The sequence below is a fragment of the Mchenga conophoros genome, linkage group LG8 (assembly GCF_057382185.1).
Source record: "Mchenga conophoros isolate Kocher_MC1m ecotype Shallow Benthic linkage group LG8, M_conophoros_male_GT1.1, whole genome shotgun sequence".
NCBI classification, from domain to species: Eukaryota; Metazoa; Chordata; class Actinopteri; order Cichliformes; family Cichlidae; genus Mchenga; species Mchenga conophoros.
In genome coordinates this window covers 4,316,585-4,341,942 of record NC_140533.1, presented here as the reverse complement: position 1 = coordinate 4,341,942, position 25,358 = coordinate 4,316,585, and the positions used below count along the sequence as shown (strand labels likewise).

Genomic DNA, 25,358 nt, shown 5'->3' with positions numbered 1-25,358 from the left:
CTTCGGAAACATGGCTCGAACAATTTCTCTTCAACGACGTAATCCGATAACAACCGATCTCTTTACCCGTCGGCTTCCCGTGGCTGTCATGCGACCGGCTATTGCAGTTAATAATACAACAGCTTCTTGACATTTTTGTGTTTCTTTTTATCGCTGTGTGACTGATTTTAATTGAAAGCCTGCGTGCGCTAGTACCGCTTGCCACGAGTTCCCAGAATCCTTTGCGGTTCTACCCGTGAATGACGTCACATTTTCAATCTCCATATAATATGCATGTTAAATTTTATATTTGGGGTAAAATATCAAGTCTTTTCAAGTAAACCGGTTCAAGTCCAATTCAAGTCCCAAGTCATTGGTGTAAAAGTCCAAGTCAAGTCACAAGTCTTAGAACATTTTTTCAAGTCAAGTCTAAAGTCATAAAATTAATGACTCGAGTCTGACTCGAGTCCAAGTCATGTGACTCGAGTCCACACCTCTGAATATCAGAACATCCAGGTACTTCATATCGGTTAGCTTATGCAAACTTGTAATCATGCATGTAGTTGCCTTTAATAATAACCCAAGGCCATGCTGTATGGCCTTAAAATAAAACTCTTTAATGACAAAGTACTTCAGTTCTTTTCTCCTGCATATTATTAGCCCTAATAATGAGTCTTTTCAATGATAATAAACAAGGAGACTTTCTGCCTAAAAAAATAAAATAAAAACTGGAATTCATAATGAAGATAAAAGACCCTCTGCTTTCATGGTCCTACCTGATTGCATATGTGATATCTCACTGCTACCAAGCAAACTGCACTGTGGGAACATCGCAAATAAATTAAGCAAAGCATGCATGTGATAATGTTCTCTTGGAGCATAAAAAGAAGTCTGAATAGCACGCATCTGTTAAGGAAGGATGAATGATAAAATTAATTAGCATCCTCAGAGATACAGTAGTGTCAGTCCTTGGTGGCTTAAAAAGCTCAAGCTGGTGATTATGGTAAAAGTAGAATATTCTGCTCGTCCTCAGACATTGTTCTGTATAGATAACATGCTGGTGAAAATCTCAGTCAGAACACAGATGTAATTTTCTTATTAGCTGTTCATCTCACCAGTTCATCCGAGTATGTAATTAAACAAATAAACATGGAAGTGTGTGCTGTAAGGAAACCTCTCAGAAAATGTATTTTGCTCAGTGTTTTTGTTAATTACACTCGTGACCAAAACATTCTGAATTTGATTAAGATAAACATCCATTTATGAATGTTTTTTGGTTAAACATGTCTGGCATGTTACAGTAAATTGCCAAAAATAATGTCATGCGATACACTGACAAGAGTACCATGACACTGATCCGATCTCAAGGCTGTCGTGTGTTTTGTCTGTTTTTAAATGATTGTACCCATCTCACTCGAAGACTTTGCAAAAGCAATTTTGCAGCTGATATAGCAACATTTTGTCACTCAACTCGTCATGTGCTCATGCTTGGACAGGCCCCCTTCCCGTTATTTTGTATTGCACAGGGGACCACATAATACTCCAGGATATCATATAGCCAGATAAGAAAAAAAAAACCCAAAACAAACCTAGGAATTCACAAGTCTGAATTAGGCTGTAGTTGTTGGTGACATAACCTAGATGAATTAACCTGTTAAGTGTTGAATAGGACTGAACTGACAGTAGAATCTAATGTGCTCAGTCACAGGAATGAATTTGAGACCCAACTCCGCACCACTGAAAAACCTTGTAGCTGGTGCAGCTGAAGATAGCATAGCTACTATTAGCTGCATCCTAGCAAATTGTCACGAGCAGCTAGGAAAAAAGGATGGCTGAGTGACAGGGAGGAGGAGGAAGTGTAGTGCTAAACATAAGCTCCAGGTTCACCATCAACCCATTTGTCTCCACTCAGTGACACACCTACCGAGGAACAAACTCTGGTTATTGGAGACCTCCGTTTTGAGACACCAGCAACCATGGTGAATTGGCTTCCAGGGGCCAGAGTAGGCGACATGCTGGCTCAGATTAAACACATTCTGTAAAATTCTAACTCACATCAGCAAAATGTGACAGTGTCACAGGTCACTAAAATTGATATCAAAGTGGTGTGTAACTTTGTGAAAACAATGTTGAAATCTTTCATTTTCTCAGGTCCCCTCCCTAACCAGACCAGGAGTGACACCTTTAGCTGTGTGTCCCCTCAAATTGTTGACTTTTGGAGTGGTGTCCAAAAAAAAGAAAAAAAAAAGAAAAAAAAAAAAGATTGTGGGCTTTGTAGAAAATTGGGAAACTTTAGGTTACTCCCTTCCAAGTCTTTGTCAATACATGAATGAATACTTGATCAACAAATTGATTTACTCTGCCTTATAGAAACCTTTTTACAACAGGATGATTATGTTAGTTTGAATGAAACAAGAACCATGAGACATACTAATTGTCAGAATCAGGAGGGCTAGCCTCAGCATGTCATGTCTGTGTGCAGGCAGGCAGTATGGAGGAGCCAAAGTGCAGACACTGGGTGGCGAAACGTGAACGCAAAAGAAACCAAACTGAAAATACAAAATTAAACTTACACAAGCAGGCAGCTAGGCAGGCAGAACACACACCATAGCATGAGGGGAAACCACAACAGAGACAAATGAAAATACAGGGTTTAAATACACAGAGGAGCAATCAGGGAATGGGAGACAGGAGGGAAACACAGCTGGGACAAATCAGGGCTAATTAGACAAGGGAAGCAAAACCAGACACATTATCATAGGATACAGACTGTCAAAATAAAACAGGAAACATAACACAGAGACGCAGACTTGAAAAGGGGATACAGCTGACAGGGGAGACAGAGCAATCATGGAACACAGAGGCAGAAACCAGCAGACTCTAACAAAGAAACCAAAAGACTAGAAATGATAAACACATGGCAAAAGCAAAGTTCAATAATAATGTAAAACTCAAAACACTCAGTCAACGACCCAGGTACGCTAACACAGCCTTGTTCATTCTAGCTGGAAAACTCTTAATGCCTTTAACACAGCATATTTAATCTATTTCTAGAACCCACCCACCACTTTAACCACACTGTTAAATATGACATAGAAACTGAACATTTAACAGTATTCCGTAAAAAACGTCTTTCCCAGATAATTTCCTAATAACATTTAAATTTACAATACTGGATTACACAACGATGGGGAATACATTTTTGTCCCAGTAAATGTCTTTCTGAAAATGCTGTAAGGAAGTTTAAGGATGTAGTTCATACACTTGTTATCTTGTTGAATGCCACGTACTACCACAATGCAAAGCAGCTACGTGAAGTCTACAACCACAGAGGTCGATTATCTTGTTAATAATTTTACTTCCTTACTGTGCACGACTCTGGATACTACGGAGCCCCTCTGATGACATGGTCCAAAAAATGAATAAATTGTGGCCACAAAATACTACTTCGTGGGCACGAAATGGGTATAACGCGCCCAAGAAATACTTATTTGTGGCCACGAAATACTATTTCGAGGGCACGAAATGCTAATTTGTGGGCACGAAACACTTGACCGATAACCGTGATCCTTCCCAGGCCCTTGCAGTTGGTTGACAATAAAATTTATCCCGGCGTCCAGGTCGTACTTGCGTCTGTAAAGCAACTGGGCTCTCAATATCCTGTTTAATGTCTCTCCGTAATAATGGTTCCTTGCATTGCCAGGCTTTTCTAAATGCATTTGTAGCTCATTCCCAACCGTAAAATAAAACTCAATCATACTGTCTCTGTACATGGTGTATAGGTTTAGCCTACTCTTATGCCTATGGTTCTACACAACTTACACAATGTTGCCACGTTATACCCAATTCGTGCCCACAAATTAGCATTTCGTGTGCACGTTATACTATTTCGAGGGCACGAAGTAGTATTTTGTGGCCACAATTTATTTATTTTTTGGACCATGTCATCAGAAGGGCTCCGTAGGATACTGCTCCTCTGAAAAAGAAAGTCTCAAATCAGAAGTACTTGGCTGTGTGATATAACTCTCACTCACACCTTAAAGCAGATAACTCCTCAACTGGAGAGGAAATTGTATCCCACTAATTTAGAAGATCATCATTTAGCCTGGAAAAATAGTTTGCCACTGTACAAGAAAACCATCTGCAAAACTAAAACATCTTACTATTCATCGCTCATTCAAGAAAATAAATACAACACGATTTCTCTTCACCACTGTTACCAGGCAGAGAAAAATCTCAGAGTTCTGTTGAGCCAAGCATTCCTTTAACCGTAACTAGTTATGATTTCATGCATTTCTTCACAAATAAAAATTTGACAATTAGAGAAAAAAATATACATAACAATCTCACAGATGTAACATTATGTACTTTCAATGCAATTCATATTTATTTAGACTCATTTTCTCCAAGTGATCTGTCTGAGTTAATTAAATAATTATTTTCTCCAAATCATCAATGTGTGTTTTAACCCTATTCCTAAAAGAATGCAACCATTATTTTATGCTTCATTGTTAAATATGATCAGTCTATCTCTATAAATCAGCTACATACCACAGGTACACCATCAAGCTGGCATAACTGTACTGTACTGTAATTTGTTATTATCAGTATATCCTAAAAACTCTCTGAAAAGCCTTCAGTTGATCCAAAATGTTACAGACTTCTATATTGGCTTCTCTTCACTGGCTCCCTGTTAAATCCGGAATTGAATTTAAAAGCCTTCTCATCTCATACAAGGTCTTGAATAATCAGGCCCCATCTTATCTTAATGGCCTTGTAGTACCATATCACCAAATTAGAGTACTTCACTCTCAGACTGCAATAGGTGTAGGCTGCTGGGGGCTTTCCATGATGAAAGTGCTCCTTTTTCACATCTTTTTTACTCACTATGTGTTTATACCCCACTCTGGATTTTATCCTTAATTAATCTTAATCTGTCTCTTTTCCCATTTGTCTTGTCTTCCTCCTTTCATCTCATCCAGTCGTGCCATATGGCCGCTCCTCCCTAAGCCTGGTTCTGATAGAAGTTTTCTCCTGTTAAAAGGTAGTTTTTCTTCCCCATTGTTGCCAAAATACTTGTTAAAAGGGGTTTACATGGTTGTTGGGGGGTTCTCTGTTTTCTTTGTATTGTAGGGTCTTTAGCTTACAATATTAAGTACCTTAAGGCAATTGATATTGTGACTTGCCACTATATAAATAAAATATAATTCAATTAACCAAGCTGCCTTTGGTCAAGACACTCAACCTTCACTAGTAAGTTGTCATAGTGGAATGAATGGGGAATTTCCATATATACATCACAGAAAAAAAAATCCCAGAATGCCTTTATTGTCACTGCACAAATATAAAATGATATTATACTGCTACTCTGCAATTATGGTGTCAGTGGTACAGAAAACTGAAAGTGTAACACAAAGTATTTAATATTACCCAGAGTAATGAGAAAGTGTAACTTAACTGTAGCAAGGTTGATTGAAAGCCCCACTGCTGCAAACACATCTGGACAGGTATGTCTCCTGAGTCTACAAACATACAAAGAGTTGCACACTTTTATTTGGCCCAGCAGCTGTTCCACTGCACTGGAACTCCCTGGTAGCCATTGCATTACTACACTTGTGTTAATGTAATATTATTAAAGGTTTCTGATGTCCTCAAACATCTGAGCCCAACAAAATATACATGCCTCATAACATCCATTCCTTTTGGCAGGGCCAGATAGTGGCCAAGTCCAGCGAGATCTACTGCAGAGTCACGAGGTTGGAACGGTTTATTTGTTGGGATGTGGTGGAGTTGTGGTGGTTGGGGCAATGAATCACTGGGCATATTTATTATCCATCCTCCAGCTCTGGCTCAATCTTGCATCTCCTAGATCAGGTAAAATAATGGCCTCCATAACCTTGGACTTTCACAGCTACTGAAAACTCTTTTTTTCTCCCTCCCCTCTCTGCTATCTTTTCATTACAGATCTATAAGAAGGCACAGATCAAATTGAAAACAGAAAATGAACGTGTGAGTGCACCATTGCACAGATACTCCCAGTTGGTTTGAGGCAGTATTTCTCTGCACATTAGAGCTACAAGAAGAGGCATCCTCAATTGATTGGGTATTAATGAAGGAGGGGTATGAGAGAGGGATCACTGCAGTGTGGATTTATTTGTAGGAAACAAACAACATATGGCCGACTTACTCCCTTAAATACAAGGCCAGCTGACTACAAGCGTATCATGATCTGTCCCAGTTTCTGAATTTATTACAGTTTATAAATCCCAATCAATGTGAGTATTTTTATATTTAGACTACAATGTCAACTTAAAGAACTACTGAATCCAGAATGTCCAAAGAGGATTTCCTCTAACTGAATCTCTGAGAAGGTGTTTACTGTGCACCACCTTGAAACGCTAAAGCTTTGCAGATTTATCAACTTACAGCTGTTTAATAATTATTCATATTACTATTATTTTGTCAGATACCTGAAGGCACCTTCTGAGGTCTGGCAGATTAGAGACCTTGGTGGGTCAGAGTTGTTTTTGCAAAAGCAAAGGACCAAGGGTATATAAGGTTGTAATGTTTTTCTTCATGACTGAATAGCTTGATACTTGCACAATAGACTCTGAGACAGACTGAACACATAAAAAAATTATATTTGTGCAATCTTTTCTACATAGTAGAGAGAAAGAAAGGGGGTTTTCACACTCATAGTTCATTTACGCTGGTCCAGATCTGCAGATGAGTTTGTAAACTTGTAACTTTTTCTATTGGTTTGGTTTATTCTCACACAGAGAAAAATCCAAGTGAAATCAATGCATCACTACAAACCAGCTGAGAATGTTCAGTCACCTCAAAGGGCATGAAATGTTTGAATATTTTAACATAAAAATCTATTCTTACTCTTAGTATTCAGCTGAAAGGTTGTTAGCCAGTCTGACTCACTAACTCATTGACTCACCAGTCAGGGGTGAGTTTTCAGGCCACTGACTGTTTGGACCTTGACAGAATGTCCAGACCATTGCTTACTTTTGTGAATTCAATACCATGGACTTAAAAAAAGATATTACAGAGCAGTTCCATATTTGTACCATATTTCTGCATCACCCTCTTTATGAAAGCATGCTTCTAGTTTACCTTTTTATAATTTGGGGTAGCTGTGGTTCTTGCTAGTAGGAGAACAACAGTTTAAAACAAACAACTAACAAACAGTTTATTTTGCTTCTCTCCCAAACATAGTTGTAGAGTTACAGAATATTACTGCTAAGGTAGAGAAAAGCTTTAAAAAAAAAACAAGTTCTCCTTCTTTAAAAAAAAAAAAAAGTACGAAAACTTTTTTTTTTTTTTACATCTCATTTCTTCTAAGGATTAGAAGAAATATTTAAAGAATTCAATAGCACAGGGATTGCTTTTCAGATATAATTACTGTTAAGCTGAAGGTGCAGGAACACCAATCCACTTTAACACCTGCAATATTTTTTCATTGTATATGCAGTGAATCTGAAACACTGCTTTCTGTTTCATATCCATTTAATAACAAGTTTTGATAAAAGGAAACATACAGTATGTTGTTGAACACAAATGTTCTTATTAATACTGATAACTGACATAATAACTAATGTGTAAAGCTTTATCGCACAAGTGTTAGTGAGCCAAAGTGAAGAACTGATTAGATCCTCAGTCAGAAAAAGTACACCCTCTTTAAAATTCAAAGGCTACAGGACATAACAAATATACCTAACACATCCTTAGCAAAAATTAAGAAAAAAAATAAGAAGCCATGTGTTAAAAAAATAAGCCTAGATTATATTCTGCTCTCGATGTATCCTGGGGTGTCTGTAGCTCAGGTCACCTAGTATTTGGAAGGTTGGTGGTTCAATCCCCTTCTGCTTTTGATATCTTGCCCAATATCCCCAGGCAAGATATTAACCTTAGTTTGCTCTCTAATACATCCATTGGTGTGTCAATGTTAGATAGAAAGCACTTATGTAGAGCATAGAAAAAATTGCTGGTGTGAATGAGGAAAATTGTGTAAAGCGCTATGAGTGCATTTACCATTTAACATGGGTAGCTGGAGATCTGTCAGACAGGTAATCATTCCTCATATTTCCTTGAAGTCCACTCTCTGGGTTGCATATGTACTAGATCGATTATAATATCACAAGATGCAGACATTCATGTAGACTCTTGCGCTCACTGTGAGTAAAATATTAAAAAGTATAACTTGTTTGGAAGAATGTCTCTTCTCTCTCAAAGATTGTGGCAGGATGGCTAAGCTTTGCAAAATTGTACCAGACCAGACCACAAGACTTTTGGAGCAAGGAGTCCGAAGTTGCAATGCTTGCATGGAGACACGCTTGGTTAAAAATCCAACACTGCATATCAGCACAAACAATATCAAGTACAATGGTGGAAGGATGATGAATTTAGTTTGTTTTGCAGCCACAGAACCTGGGAACCCTGGAGTCAACCTTGAACTCCTACATATATTAAAGTATTTTAGAGTAAAATATCAGGTTCAACGGTTCACCAGCTTAAACATCACAAAAATTGAGCATGCAATCTAGATAAAATGGCTAAAAAAGAAAAGAATCCGTTGCAATGATCTAGACAAAGTCTAAACCTCAACCCAATTAAAGGACTGTGCTGTGTGGAGCTCTGTGGTTCTCCAAGCAATTATATGCAAATTGAATTGAGATGCTGTAAAATGCACTTCATCTTCAAATCTTCATCTAACTTATCTTTAGATCAAAGACAGTTGAACTAAACAAGGGAAAGAAACCTGTGAGCTGCTAAATTCTTGTGTTTTTATTTTTTGTTATGTTCCAATACATAAAACCTTAGAACTGATAGAGGTTCTTTTTACGGAGACTCTGTCTATCTTTAACCCTGCAGATTGTGTAGCTAGTGATACAAGCGGCCATTAGCTTAGCTTGGAGAACGGGAGTACAGTAATTAATAAACAAATATTCATATTAATAGTAGATAGAATCCCTAACCTAGTGACTAAAGTGCCACTGTTAGAGATTGCTTGCATTCCCAGCATAGTGACTAAGATTTGCAGTGTAGCCACCAGCATCCAGAGGCTAATGATAAGATGATGGAACATATTTATATGTGTTTCAGATTCAAACTCCAAAATACCTTAACTGAGTATACCCGAATAATATCCAGTAGTTCTAAGATGCTTTCTAAACCCCCAAGTTCACGAGTTCATTCAGAGTTTGAACGGATCCCTGTGAACTAGCTGCAGTTTTTTGTGACACTGCATTTCAATACACTAACTAAGCATGCGCCCTTCAGTTGGATTTCTGCATCCAACAGAATATGACTACAGCTTGAAGCAGCTCACAACAAGTTTCCCACTGTTTGTAAATCAGTTGCTGCCTTTGATATTGATAAACACTCCTTTGGTCAGCAGTATTACTTTTTGCTTGAGGAAATTTGGTTTCTTTCGTTTTGTTGTTTCTCTTTATAATTGCAACATTGGTCACTCTTCTTTCCATAAATTCTAAAATACATTTCCTGCTTTTGGGCTTTAATATGCTTGTCACAACCATGCTGATGGTCTGTTTCTCCCGGAGCCAGACATTTTCCACCATTGAGTTCTTCACAAAATTTTTCTTCAGCAACCCATGGAGACACCATTACTGTAAAGCAGGCATCAATCTGCTAGATCTGCATTTCCTAACATGTGAGGTTCCTCTTTTCATGTCCTCTGATGTCAACTGATGTGATCTAAAAGAGTACTACAGATCACAGTAACCCTGACAGTGCTACCTGAGTTTGATCTGTATCCTAACCAGCAATTCCAAGCTGCCCATTCTGAGATTCTGAAGCCTACCTGCAAGCATTTCGGTGCATCCATTTCGGTGTGGCCAGAGTTATTGAGCAAGCCTCTAAAGGGGAATACTGTAACATGAACATATTTAATGTGAAACAGTACAAACAGGTGGAGATATAACAAGTAAAATCCTCAGATAGTGAAACATGTTCCAAAGTTAACTTTCCAGACACATTTATTGGGCTGATAACATCAAACACAGTGTATGACCATTGTAAACAAATAAAACAGAAATAAAAGGCATCAGCTCAGACTGAGAACTGCTGCAGAATTCAAAGTGCGCCAAGCTTTTTAAAATTCTTAACTTTTTGTCTTTTTAATATCTTCTTAATATATTTTTTGAATGTTATTTCATTATTTTTTTCTTTACACATTCATTTTTCTTTTGTATTGATAATTATAATATGTACATATGAGGCCAAGACACCAGTTGCTTTGAGACCATATGAAAGCTTTGGAAGTTGTCCCATGGCATTACTCTAGTTTTCGAAAATGACAAGGTAAGGCTGTGTTCCCTCTCTGTTGGTTTTGCTGATTGCATGCCCTGTTGGTGACTGAAATGAAACGTCCACGTGAGTCTTCCTGATGGCTCCATATTGTTGAGCAGGGGAAAGGCAATGACTTAGTTCTAGGAATTTCTTACTGATAGCAACATCTTTTATCTACAAAGGTCCCTAAGGTTGTCATAGTGGTTGACTGGCTACCAAATAAATGCTTCGTGTTTTTTTAGGTTGTCTATTTTTTGTTTTCTCCCAAAAAGTATTGATATCAAAATGTTCATATAGATATAATTGTTCAGTGGGGGAAAGGACCTGTTAGCATGTGTTTGATCAAAGGTTCAAACAGTTCTCACTGTATGAAAAGAAGAGTCTCTTTCCTTGCAATGCAAAGTTCCTTCATTTAAATAATGTCTGGTGTTATTTGTCTTTATACAATGCCATGAAAAAGTCTTAGATGAGATACAGCCTCGAGACCAGTTTTCTTCTTCATTCTTCCCTGCCTCACTTCTTTTTCTATTTCTCTCCCCTCATCCTGAACTCCATCTCTGTCTCGTCTTCACGTTCATCTGAGAAGGCTACTTCAGCAACCACTCGTTCACTGGAAGAGAGAAGTGGGACAGGAGTGGACATACAATTATATATAATTATATATGAACACAGTTATATATATATATGCAGCGCTCTTCACGGTTCAGCTGTTCTCTGACATCATCCACCCCGCACCATTTTTCATTTTTAGCCAGGATTACAGTTTAAAATGGCCTTAAGTGAATGCCATAAATGTGTGTAGATGTAGGCAGGAGGAATTTGCTACAGTCTGTTATCATGATCGGCTTTGATCTGTTTAGCTCAATTAATAGATAGGTTATGAATCTTTGTATTAATGCATCTTGATAGATAATTTATGTTTATCTGTGTATGTTTATGGAAAGATTTACAGATTTTTCATAAACATTTTTGAAGGACCACATGGTTTCAAGAATGTTGCAAGAAGGTGTATTTGAGACCAAAGCCTAATTGTTTTCTTAAGCCTAAGCTGAGCAGTTCAAGTAGGTTTTAGTATCTAAGACTGACAAAGTAGTTATTGTTAGGTCTAATTGTTGAATGTTTGTCATTATGCTTCTTAAATTTGTAAGGTCTTAGTTCAGTCTATAGGATCAAGACATTCCTTTGTCCCTGACCACCTCTCCAGCCACTCTGTGCTGGGGGAGGATTATTACACATCCCTTGTGAAGATTCTGTTTGATGTTTGGTAAGCTTCCTGCCCTTTGTATGGCTTCACTGTGTTATCTATGGTGAACCATACATTGGGTGTGGGGGAGACTACCCTCTTTATGACCAGGATGTTGTAGAAACAGTTGTGTTCAGGAAGACACACATTCCCACACACACACGCACACATATACACACAGTGCCTTGCCTTTGTAACCATTTGGGGGTTTTACGTGGGCGGTGCTTTTGCTGTGATATGTATTGTGTGAACTGTTTTCCCAATAAAAGGCAGCAAGCGGAGCCCGTCGTTGGGGTCATTTTGTGGTAGACACCGACGAGGCCTCCCTTGCAAAGCAAATCGATGGATCGCTGACTGTCTTGTTTTCTTCATAATGAATAAGTCTCTAAACCAGCGGGGCTTGTGGAAACACAGTTATCAGTACCTAAATGTAACAAATTGGTTTTCAGTGTCTAAACATACACAAGTTGTTTTTGCACTTGGAACTTACTAATGTAAGTAATTGAAAGAAAAAGTAAGAAAGTGTAAACATTGTAAATCATCACAAAACTCAAATCCAAACCTGGACACAAACCACAGACTCATGAACTCCAGACTCCACCAGCATCCTTCCAACTTCCTTAAAGCTTTCGCTCCTTAAAAGAGAATCTTTAAGAAGTAGTGCAATGCACTACTGACAGGAAAGGACACCTTGTGTGCGTGTTGGCACCATTAAACAGAAAGACAGTGTTTGACATTGTGTGACAAGAATGTGGGGTCATGTTTCTGTAAGAAAGCAGATACATTTCCCCTTTTAATGAGACATCCCCACCCTACTTCATCCTGAAGGTCCTCAATTCTCAGAACAATTAAAAGAAGCAGGTCTACATTGGTGTTTTCGCAACAGAGAGTGCTTTTTGTTTGATGCTCAGGAGACTCTAAGGTGGGTGAATTTCTGAAATCTCTCCCCACAACTGCTCCCTAGAATAATAATTTCATCTTTTAAGAGGAAGGCAAGGGAATGTCAAATAGCTGAACAGAGAACCAATGAGAGACTAGATACAGACGACAAACCCTCCCTATGCTCCTGAGAGCTATGGTAAACCAGGATTCAGCCTCCACTTATGGATACATAAGTGAAAGGAACAGAGATGATGATAATTATGGAAAGACCTATGAACACATATTTCAAGAAGAGGGAGGAGCATAAGGTGACATATAACAGCAGAGGAAGGTGTACACAGATCAGGTACATCCTATAGAGAAGGTTCAGTCTCAAAGAGACAGACTGCATGGCGTTGACGAGGGAAATGTAGCAAGGCAGCAATGGACAGTAGTCTCTAGGATGACTCTGGAAATCAAGAAGGAGTGAGTGAAGGCGGAGCCAATGCTTAAATGTTGGAAGTTGAAAAAGGAAGAATGTTGCAGAGAATTTAGAGGGGAGTCAAGACAGCCTCTGGGTGGTAGGGAAGAATTACCAGAATGCTGGAAAAGTACAGATGAAGTGCAATGCCAAGATTTTTTGTCCGGTGTATGGCAAAGAAAAGTTCTCATATGGAGATGTCTAGAAGCTGGACACTAGGTAGGAGAAAATGGTCTGTTTCAATTAGTAAGAGATTAAGCTGAAAAGGATGTGCTGCAGGTTAGAGTGCTTAGAATACAATTGGAAATGTACTAACAAATGGAAAGACCACCTTACCAAGGTGGTAAGGAGATGTCATCTGAACCATTCCTCTGACCTGAGGAGTGGAGACGAAGTCTACTGGTACTGATTTTCAAGAACAGAGGTTACATGGAGATCATCTTATAACTACAGGAGGATAAAGATGATAAGCCATACTATAGAGATATGGGAAATAGTTGTTGAATGTTAAAGAGGGAAGTGACAATTAGTGAGCAGTAGTGGCTTCATGCTGAGAAAGAGCACTACAGGTGCAATTTTTGCTTTGAGAGTGTTGATGGAAAACTGCAGACAAAGTCAGAACAAGTTGATAAAAAGCGTAAAAGTACATGAGGGTGGTGCAGGGCATCTATGAGGACAGTGAGAAAGCAGTGAAATGTGGGGTAGGAGTGACAGATGGATTCAAGGTGGGGTGGGATTACATGAGAGATCAGCTCTGAGCCCTTCCTATTTGCAGTGGTGATGGACAGATTGACAGATGAGGTGAAGCAGGCAAGCAAGAGTCTCCATGGACTATAATGTTTGCAGAAAACATTGTGATCTGTAGTGAGAGTTGGCAGCAGGTGGGAGAGAGCCTGGAGAGAAAAAGAATTAAAGCCTGGAGAAGCAAGAAGGAATACATGTGTGTAAATGAGAGGGAGACAGTTGCAAAATTGCAAGGAGGTCAGTTATACAAAGCAACAGACAATACACAAGAGAGGTGAAAAAGAGAGCGGGTGGGCGGAGATGAGTGTCACGGGTGATTTGTGACAGGAAGATAGCAACAAAAATGATAGGGAAGCTTTACAAGATGGTAGTGAGACCTGCTATCATGTTCTAGTTTGGCAGCTGTGGCAGTAACAAAAAGGCAGGAATCAAAGCTGGAGGTGGTAGAGTTAAGATTTTGATTGTGACTGACCAGAAAGGACTGATTAGAATCAGGCATGTCGGAGGGGCAACGTTCAGCGTTTTGGAGACAAAGTTAAGGAGGAAAGGCTGAGATAGTCTATATGTGCAGTGGATGGATTGTGGATGTGCTGGGCAAAAGATGTTTAATATGCTGCTGGCAGGAAGGAGGAAAAGAGGATGATGACAGATAAGATTCATAGACGTAGTGAAGGAGAGTCAGTGTTTCAGAAGAGAATGCTTGTGTTGTGAGTCCACTGTGATGACCTGTGCAATCAGCTGAAAGAAGAAGATGATCTCATTTCTTATTTGTGGGGATCATTTTATCAAAATGAATGGTTTATTCACTAAGATAATTGCTGTAATCTGGACCTAGTTCCAGGCTGGTAATGTGTAAGCCCAGAATTGAGAAATACTTTGAAACTCTGTTGCCATTTTGAAAACAATTTAATACAACATAAGAATAGAATAGTCATTTCTTGTGATTGTACATGTACAACAAAACTATGTTTTTGATGTGTTTGTTGTTGTTTTTAGCTTCTATAGGTGTCAAGTGTAAAAGATTCTGTACTTTTGTTCATATAATGTACATTTCTTAAAGCTTTCCTAGCATTTTTTGTTAGTAGTTGCCTAGTGTAGCACATTCAGTAAAGGAGCAGTCTAGTATGACCACTAAGAAAAATAACGGCAGCATCTTTGTATTTTTTTCGGGTTCAAAAGATTTGTTTTTTTTACAGAAATATGACTTGCCTATTTTATATATTTGTTTTTGTATAATTGCTCTGTTGTGTGCACAAAAACAAATGTTATAACCAAATTGTGCGATCTTATGAAAGGACAGATATCACAATATCTGTAAGTAAATATTGTTTAAATGTCAGACACTGAGAAAGTTACCCAAACCAGCCATTTGTAGAAGTAGTTTTTACCTCGGTACTGGAGCTTCTGGGCCCTGTTGTTTGGGCAGTCTTTGCCCTGCATGCTGAAGTTAATATTGGTGCGGATGCAGCGGTTGTTTAGAGGCTGCACAGGACGAACGTTGTCACTCATGCTTAGAAAGATCTGAGAGGGCTGGTTCTGGCTCAGCAGCCGCAAGGAGTGCATCTAACATCAAGACAGAGAGAGAGAGAGTGAGAAAGAGGGGGAGGGAAGAGAAGCAAAATTGGCTAAAGTATCATGGAAATGTGAGCCAGCCTTTTTTATTCACTGCATTAATTTCCAGCAAGGTCTGAGTAGAAGATTACACACAGGAGGAGAGATTTTGGAGGAAAAGCCTCAATGTGAGTAGACATATTTCACAGAGTAATTTTTTGAGAGAGAATCCTGATCTGAGACAGGTAAGCCCCAGTGTATTCTGGGAGCTTTGTTTCAGGTCTGTGCTGGTGGATGAGGCTCACCTGCATCCGTGTGAGATACACTGGCTTGTTCATCAAGATCCACGTGGCAGTCTCAAAACATGGAGGGATGGTCATCGATCCATCATATGTGATAAAACTACTTGTTTCTGGATAAATCTCCTCTATGTTCAGGCCATTCAGTAGATATGCATCATCTGCAGGGTAAAAAGGCAGAAAACCGAAACAAAATGAGATCTCTAATGTTTCATCGGAAGACACTGGAAATGTAGTTGTACAAAAATTGTATTCCACATGTAAAAATTAATGGATTTGTAAACAAATTACTAAAAGATTATCATATACTGTGATTTTCTTCCAAGCAGTAAAGCAATCATTTTATTTGCAGTTATGCTAGTTTGTCCAATTATTTTTGAGTCTTTAAAAATGGGGAACTATGTCAAAAAATGGCTGTAATTCTGTAATCAGTGCTGAAAGTTTTCAGTCACGTGTTTTTTGTTTGACTTTAAATAAGTGGTAGTATTATAAGGGAAAGATATGTGAGAGCTAAATCATTGTCCAAATGTTTTTAGATATTCAGAAAGTAATCAGATCTGGGAGTTGGACACTGGCACCAAATTCAACCAACCTGACCAAGGAGAAGCAGCACTCCATTATTTAGAGACATGCACAACTCTCTGGTGTATATCTTTATGGAGACTGATTCATACAGCACAATTGTTAGAGTACCATGCAACGTAAATGTGACTGTATATAAAGGATGCACATAGTCACTGTGACATCGCTAATTGGTTAATGCTTAATGAAATCTTTGAGCTCCACATTTTTCTTCTTGATGTTTGGAATCTAAATCCAGTCCTCCAAGTTGGCAAAAAACTTGTGATTGACAGATTATTAGTCAGTGAGCATTTCCTTACTCTAACAGGGACTATAATTCACAAAATGTTGTATTTAGTATGACCTAACATTAGTGATTCAAACTAAAGTTTCTACTGAGTTTCCCATATGCTTCTATACAGCCTGAAGACTTTTTGCAACTAGAGGATTAGCCACATGTTGGTCATTATGTAGGTTTATGGCACATCTGCATTTGCTTCAGTTTTTATTAAAGCTTGCAGGTTGTTTTGTTTTGGCCATAGCTCTAAAAATGAGTCAGTGTATGATTTTAATGAAACTGGTTTCTCAGCCGGAAAAGGGTGGAGTGCCCACTCCGGGTCGGGGATGAGTTCCTGCCCCAAGTGGAGGAGTTCAAGTATCTCGGGGTCTTGTTCGCGAGTGATGGGAGAAAGGAGCCGGAGATCGACAGACAGATCGGGGCTGCAGCTGCAGTAATGCAGACGCTGCACCGGTCCGTCGTGGTGAAGAGGGAGCTGAGTGTAAAAGCGAAGCTCTCAATTTACCGGTCGATCTACGTCCCTACCCTCACCTATGGCCACGAGCTGTGGGTAGTGACCGAAAGAACGAGATCGCGGATACAAGCGGCAGAAATGAGCTTCCTCCGAAGGGTGGCTGGCCTCTCTCCCTTAGAGATAGGGTGAGAAGTTCGGCCATCCGGGAGGGGCTCAGAGTAGAGCAGCTGCTGCTCCACATCGAAAGGAGCCAGCTGAGGTGGTTTGGGCATCTGACAAGGATGCCCCCTGGGTGCCTCCTGGGTGAGGTGTTCCAGGCATGTCCCACCGGGAGGAGGCCCCGGGGCAGACCCAGGACACGCTGGAGAGATTATATCTCTCGGCTGGCCTGGGAACGCCTTGGTATTCCCCCGGATAAGCTGGAGGAGGTGGCTGGGGAGAGGGAGGTCTGGGCCTCTTTGCTTAGGCTGCTGCCCCCGCGACCCGGCCCCGGATAAAGCGGATGAAGATGGATGGATGGATGGTTATAAAATTCAGTATTTAACATAAATTGCTGAGCTGATATTTTCATTCATACAGAAACTTACTAGGGTACTCTAACTCAACTGCAATTGTAGAACAAATACAGTGGATGGCATAAATCTGTGTACTCCAATTGAGTAGTAAACAGTGAAATACACTGGTGTAACAAATAAGCTGTAATTTGAGTCACTTCTCATACGGAGTCTGGTTATCATTACAACTCTTTCATTTTTTCTCACTTCTTTCATTTGCTGTTCTGTGAATGACAGCTTGTTGGTGTGGCAACACAAAACCTCTTTTATTCAAACTGTCTCCACTGTCAGGATGCTAATTGGACAGACTACAACTTCCTCTTCCTCTCTTTCTCCCCCTCCATTCGCTATAACTTGCTGTCTACTAGTCCTCTCATGACAAATGGGCTACTGATTGTGCTGAGGTCACAGTGGTGGGCTGCTGCAGCTTTAATGTTGAATCAGCTGCATCACTACTAAATACTAACTGATGCATCAAAGGAATAGGAGCTGTGAAAAAATAAAAAGCACTTTAGGCCACTCCACCTACACTGATATTTGATGGTGTGGATTTTTAATGTATATGTATCTTCATATACACCTGAGTGTAAATCTGTGCTTTTGGGAAGAAAAACAGAAAAACGCTGGGCTGGTAGCATTATTGGCTGTGAGAGGGATATGCCTAAGGACTCATGGGTATGAGTGGGTGGTGTGTGACAGCATCTGTATGTGTGTTTCTGTGAGTCAGTGTGTGCGAAACAGCATATCTGACAGAGTTTTGACAGCTGTTAAAATCCATGCTTTTTTGCTGCTCCTCCTAGTGGACCCAAAAGATCCACCTCTGCCACCCAACAACACCCCCACCCCCAGTGACATGGTGTTCACAGACCACATGAGGTTATCTGTGATGTACAGCCCCAGTAACTAGGTGCTACTGACCACCTCCACAGCTGTGTTGTTGATGAGAAGTGGGACGTGGCTGGGTTGGTTCTGATGTTGACAATGACCTCCCGAGCTTTATCGATATTCAGGTTGTTGATTCTGACCAGCCCACCATGTACTGTGTCATCCACAAACTTCACGATGTGATGGGTAGCAACCCTGGGGATGCAGTTACGTATCAACAGGGTGAAAAGTAGAGGGTTCAGAACACAGTCCTGAGGGCTCCCCTCTGTGCTGAGGATGATGACACTGGACAGGTTCTATCCAACCCAACCATGCAAACCACATGAACTGTGATCCACTTGGAGCACTATGCAGAGCATGCTGCTTGGCCAATTTATGATTGGTGCTTTAACAACTTATTACACACAACCACCTACTTTTATATGTTATTCTTGTGATGGTGTCTCTGTTCAGCATTCGATTCAGGAATGAGTTCGAGGTCTCAGCAATCTAGAAAAAAGAGAAAAGGAAAAAAGAGGGTCAAAAGAGTGAGGTTAAATGGTCACATAATGAGTTGAGAGCTCTGCTCTTGTATGATTAAACGAAATTTAATCTATTTGGGACAGTACTTCCAAGTATAATGAGAGTGTATTTTTTTAATCTATCACCTTTTTAGGAGACTATTAAAAAAGCCTCAAACACTGTGCTCTAATGACAGCAGAACTTGAACTGAAGTCTGCCTCTGTTGAGGTAGCAGGAGTTGTAAATGTCTTCATGGGAGGCAAGTGGGTAATGGATAATTTTCTGGGCAGTGGAAATGGCCCTTATGAGTGCACTTCACTCTGCTGAGAAGCAGATGGCAAACCATGCAGACATGCTTTAGGTCGACGCACACTCAGTAGAAGAGTGGAAGAAGGAGACAATCAGTTTCTGAGCCAAGTTGTTAATTCTGTGGATCCACAATAGACGGAAACACTGCTGGGCCAGTTTGACCCCTGTGAGTTTTACTACTGGGTTAGGTAATGGATTCCATGTATAGCTCTTATTTAAAACAAAGACATAACCTTGTGATTTTCTTTTTGCTTAAGAAGTATATGAAAATGAGGATAGGCTACTGAAACCCCCGATGTTTGTTTGTTTTTAGTTTGCATTTTCCACACATTTTTACTATGATTTTGCTTCCTTTGTTATTTGATTATTGTATACATACATCCACATATTCTTACTCATGTTGTGATATTGAGTTTCATCTTGTGGCCCAGTCTCACACACTGCTGAATTTGCATGCTGATGAAAGTGGAACTGATATTCAATTGACAAGCAACTCACTATTTTCTGTAGGTAAACAGTTGTGAAACATTTTAAAGTGTCCTCATCATCAGTGCGTGCTTTTATCATTTAGGCACCTATGCTATTACGGAGCAGATATCCAGAGTAGGTGTACAGCTAATTGTCAAAACAAGAATAATGAAGGAATATGCTAGGACAGTACCATATAAACTTACCTGGATGAATTGCTCTGGAAACACAAATTGCTAAAGACAAAACAAACAAACATTCACTTTCCTTGTGGCTGGGGAAAAAGGCTGTTACTGGTATAGTAAGTCTCAGTTTCTGGCTACATGCCTGTTCAAAAGCCTGTCCTCCAGTTGTCTAGTACTGAGATAATTCCTAGAATACTAGGTATGGTAAAAATCAAAGATTTATTTTTTTGTCTAACCTTGCCTGACATGAACTCATGAAAATCAGATTTTTGTTCAGCTAATGGCTTCAAGTCCATCCTTTACTCTGACCTCCATAACTAAAATGAAAACACACTGTCAAGCAAAGTTTTGCTGGGTGTTGGACACAGCTTTTGGAGTTTATTTTGTTTTATTGAGCGTTTTTGTGTTATTATGATTCAAGTTTCACAGTCCTGAATTTATTCATGTTATTGTTTCGGATTTTTCTGCTGATCTCAGTTTATTATTCCTATAATCCCTTATTTATTGAATTCCTTAATTATCAGGTTTATGAGGTTCCCCTTGTGTTTTGTTCCTCACTTCCCATGTGTGTGTGTACCTTTGTCTTGTTTCCATTTTCTGTTTACATGTTCCTCCTTGTGTTTCACTCCACGTTCCCCCTGCCTGCCTCTCTTGTGTATTCATGTATGTACACTGAATTATGTCAGTGTTTCCCTCTTTTGGCCCCCTCCTCTGTCTTTCCAGTCAATTCTGTTCTCATGTGCGTTCCTCCCTCCCAGCCATGTGTCTTGCCACATGTTGAATTTGTGTCTTAGTGTTTCCTGTTTTGTTTCGGCAGTCTCTTGTGTTCAGTGTGTTTAGTTTTGCTTCTCTGTGTCATTATTTCTATTCGTCCCAGCTGTGTATGTGAGAGAAACATGGCATTGTTTCTCTCACATATCCTATCAAATGTGGGACCTCATATAGACAGTTCTTGCCAAATCGTGTCCAGTCAACTAAATTTACCATAGATGGGCTCCAATCAAACAGAATGCACCCGAGCTCAAATATGAGTGTAATTGTAAAGGTTTTAAATAAATGGTAAATGGACTGATTCTTATATAGCACTTTTCTACTCTCCTGGAGCACTCAACAAGCTTTATACAACATGCCACCTTCACCCATTCACACCTATGCTTTCTACCTAACATTCACACACATTCAGATTCATACTCTGATGCATGCATCAGACAGCATCAGACAGCAACTGGGGGTTAGTATCTTGCCCAAGGATATTTGACATGCACACTGGAGGAGCCAGGAATCTAATCACCAACCTTCCAATCAGTAGATGACTTGCTATACCTCCTGACCTGCAGCCACCCACATGAACTTACGTAGATGTTTTATTTTTTGTGCATTTGAAACAATGTCAAACAAATGTTTTTAGCTTTGTGATTATATGGTATTGTGTGTAGAACTTTGAGGTGAAAAAAATTAATTTAATTTTTTTATTTTGGAATTTTCCGGGAGCACTCATGACTCATGACAGTGAGTTCCACACTCATAGAAGTCATGGAATTCTGTCAAAGTAGGAAAACTGCTTTAAGTTATTCTTGAATAAGTATATTGTTACTGGCTTGTAATACTTAAAAACTGATTAAACCAGGTCAAAATTAACATGGCGTTTATGCCCAGATTCAGTATGAATGTATAAAACTCAGAATGTAGCAATTTGCATTCTACTGGATTTTATTGCTATAAGTCAGAACGCCATAGTAACTGTAAGTTGTTCTGTGTCAAGATAAAATTCCATTTCTGTGAGTGAATACAAGTACACATTTGTATTTGCGCAGTGATTAAACATATGTATGAGGTTTACCTTCATGAATATAGACACTATGACCAGTCCATTGGGGCTTTTTGCAGCTTCTGTATAATTTGTGTACAGCTCATGATTGTAGTGGATCAGCTGAACCTGGAACATAAAGAGAAGAGAAGTAGGGAATTACAGAAAGAAAAACATCAGTCTGATAGTTTTAGTTTAAACATCATGAAGGTGCTTGAAACAGTTACTATAAAATAGAAACCTTTGAGCACCTTTGTCAAGAATGTATAGTTGCCTTGTACTGATACTCAATCATTCACTTAAATCTTTCTTTATGGCTAGCATATCAGATGATTAAAAAGGGAAAATCAATACAAATCTCTGGTAAATTAAAATGGAAGCAGCTGACATGCAGATAGTTTGTATACTTAATGTGTATAAGGACAGAAGTAATATGAAGGACATTAAGAGACGGGGATGTTCTGTCATTATTTGCTCCAAGGCCAGCCTGCTGAGAAAGCTAAACAATCTCCCAGCATGAGGTTAATGTTTGACTGACAGATGCTTCATCCACAACAACTGTTCGGTAGTTTAAGCCTGATGTTTTGGCATGGGCAGACCCAACCGCTCAACTTCCAACTCTTACATTTAAAATGCCTAACCTATGTGCATTTGAAAGATATACAATATATCATGAATAGGCACTTCTTAGAGAAAAGGTTTAAAAGTATCAGATTTTAACAATGAACTGAAAGCAAAAGAGGACAGGGAAATTTTTTTTATCTATAAATCACGCCTTCCGATCCTTTTGTGTGCCATTCCTGTGTCTTGTTTCCTACTTTTCTTATCTGATCTTTGTAGTTTGGCGTGGTCTGCAAGCTAAGGGAGGTCATTGAAATCTGGGAATAGCATCATGGTGGGGCGACCGTGGTTCAGGGGGTTGGGGAGCTCAACATAACTGGAAGGTTGCCAGTTATGCAAATACGATACAATATAAAATACAATACCCTTTGTCCCCTCCGTGAATTGCTAACTTATTGTGGTGGAGGGGTGGAGGGATAGGGTTACCGGTGCCACACCCTGTGGCCATGTCCACGGGCCCCAGCACAGCCTAAAGAGGGGATTATGGGTCCACCCTTCTACAGGCACACCACCTGCATGAGGTGCCACAGGAGTTGAGTGCAGTGTGTGCTGGGCAACGGCCAGGGGCAGAGATCCTGACGGACTGATCTCTAGCTCCCGAGACTACCAAGCAGAAGCACATTTCAGGAACTGCAAGAAGTCTGCACTTCTGGCAGCTATACACATTCATTGCAAAAAATGTAATCATCCTTCATGCATCAAAAACTATCCATCCATCCATCCATCCATCCATCCATTCGCTTCCGCTTATCCTTTTCAGGGTCGCGGGGGGTGCTGGAGCCTATCCCAGCTGTCATAGGGCGAGAGGCGGGGTACACCCTGGACAGGTCGCCAGTCTGTCGCAGGGCCAACACACAGGGACAGACAACCATTCGCACTCACATTCACTCGCACATTCACACAATGGCAATTTGGATTTTCCAATTAACCTATCCCCTCAAGCTGCATGTCTTTGGACGGTGGGAGGAAGCCGGAGTACCCGGAGGGAACCCACGCAAACACGGGGAGAACATGCAAACTCCACACAGAAAGACCCCGGCCTGATGGTGGAATTGAACTCAGGACCTTCTTGCTGTGCGGCAACAGTGCTAACCACCGTGCCACCGTGCTGCCCGCATCAAAAACTATCTACTATTTTTTCACAAAATATCTTCTTTGCTTTAGGGGTTACAGTTCCGTTACAGTTACTCCTAACCCATAGCATTGTGGATGGTTGATTAGCTTAGCATTTGGGTCATAAATAATAAAAAAACTATACCCATAGTATTTTATCCAAGCAGACAAATATTAGCACAGGAGAAAAAGTCTCCTTTTTTGGGTATTAAAAAATCTGTCACTTACTTCTTAGATTGGCAGAATGCCTAAAAATGTATTACCTTTACGTTATAGTTTTTCAATATGTGGTAATACACAATGACCCCATGAATACAAAGGTGGTAAATGACTTATTTCAAGCACAAACGGCTGGCAATAATTTTCAGATTTTTCTCGAAGGCTTTCCCTCCTCACCTCCATAAACTTCTCCTCACTCACTGGCAAAGAGCATACTGTACAGGGGTATATAAATAAACAATTATAAGAGGAGAGTAATTATGGAATACTTGATTGGGAGAGTGCAGCACAGCAGAACTTCTATAAATGCAATCAAGGCAAGAGAGGAAGTGATTAGAGTCCTTTGCTGATCTGATTAGATTTTTAGGTGAGCGTGGCAGAGGCAGCCAAAAGAACTCATCCCCACTCTCCCAATGACAAATTGCCCAAAGTGTGCTGCTGGTGGGCAATAAAAGGCCAGTGTGGGCCATAATAAAGTGAGAATGTCTGCCAAATAGAGAAGGAAAAAAGAGCGAGAAAATAGAGGTCGTAATTAGACACAGAAATAGTTACAGAAAGAGCAGAAGAAGGTAATTTTATGTGTGAGCCTACTGTACCTCATCATTTATTGCAGCTTCGGGCTGTTCAAACAATTCACACTAACTATTAAGTTCAACACCTCTATCAATGTAACAGGAACATGTTACTTAGATTCAGCGGTAACGCTGTGTTTCATTCTGCTGAATATTATGTAGTTCCGTAACACTAGAGTTCTGAGTGGGAAAAGGCCTACAATGCACAAGAACTTCATTGGAACATTCTAAGTACTATAAGTCAAGTAAGGTAAGTTCACAACCCATCTTTCTAAGGTGCTTGGAAAGAAAAGCGTCTGGACTTCTTTAAGATGTTTCAGCTCTCATTCGAGAAGCTTCTTCAGTCCTAAAAGCAATTGGTGGGGAGCCCCAGATTTTTAAACCCTATGGGAGTGTCCCCAAGAGGGTAATGGACCCTCATGGACCCTATTGATCTTCTACCTAATCACACGAGCCAAGGTGTGAAAATGGATGTGCGTCACAATCAGCCAGGGTTTTGGGTGAACCCATTGTGAAATCTAGCCCCACCCTATCATGTGATTTACTGAGGTCAAATGGCCTAGAGTGCTCCACCAGTTGCTCTTCGAACTGAAGTAGCTTCTCGGATGAGAGGTGAAACGTCTTCAAGGAAACTTAAAGAAATCCAGACGCTTTTCTTTCCAAGCTCCTCAGACTACAATGATCTGGATGACTGAAAACACATTTCACATTTTTTTAACTAACTGTTTTCCCTTGTTTGATTAGGTTTAGCCATCAATAACTTTTAGGTTTACATCCTTTCACAACTGTAACTACATGTTTGAAGGCAACAACAAACATCTACAACAAGCCTCTCCTCCATTCTTTTCCATTATCAACAACACTGAAATCTGTAGCAAACAATTATATTTTAGTCATCAAGGGACTGCTATTTAATATCTTCCACACACTGAAAAACACACAAAGCATTTAATGTACTGTATATTGTCAGAGCTAGCTTTTCAGAGCTAAGTTCTTAATAATCAATTTCAGGAATGGCAGAAAGAGATTTCATTATTACGACTTACATTTGCAGAAGCATTACCATCAAAAATTTCCAAAAACATATAACAAAAAATAATGTTTCGGCTTAAAGCTGAAAAATATGGGATTCACCTAATACATCAACAGTAACAATGAAACAAGGCCAGCATTAAGTCAAACATCAAACCATAGCTTGTTTGATAAATACTGGAAATATATCAAAAGATTAAAGAATAATTTTGCACATGATTCCATGGGAAATCTTTTAAAAAAAAACAACCACACTAAAACTTTCCACTGAATGCAGCTCTTCTAAGTACTTGGTGAGTTAGCA

At 39.7% G+C, this 25,358-nt stretch overlaps 1 protein-coding gene across 1 annotated transcript in view; it reads right to left on the bottom strand.

Annotated features, from left to right (window-relative positions):
• Positions 1–9,970: 9,970 nt before the first annotated feature.
• ca10a (carbonic anhydrase 10 (inactive)a) overlaps positions 9,971–25,358 on the bottom strand; it is a 324,330-nt gene continuing 308,942 nt past the window's right edge. The window contains exons 5-9 of the mRNA XM_085283645.1: positions 21,531–21,626; positions 18,644–18,716; positions 15,482–15,636; positions 15,014–15,188; positions 9,971–10,906 (exon numbers count right to left, since the gene is read on the bottom strand). Of these exons, the coding sequence (XP_085139771.1) occupies positions 10,884–10,906; positions 15,014–15,188; positions 15,482–15,636; positions 18,644–18,716; positions 21,531–21,626 (522 nt within the window). The 3' untranslated portion in view covers positions 9,971–10,883. The remainder of the gene's footprint in view (positions 10,907–15,013; positions 15,189–15,481; positions 15,637–18,643; positions 18,717–21,530; positions 21,627–25,358) is intronic.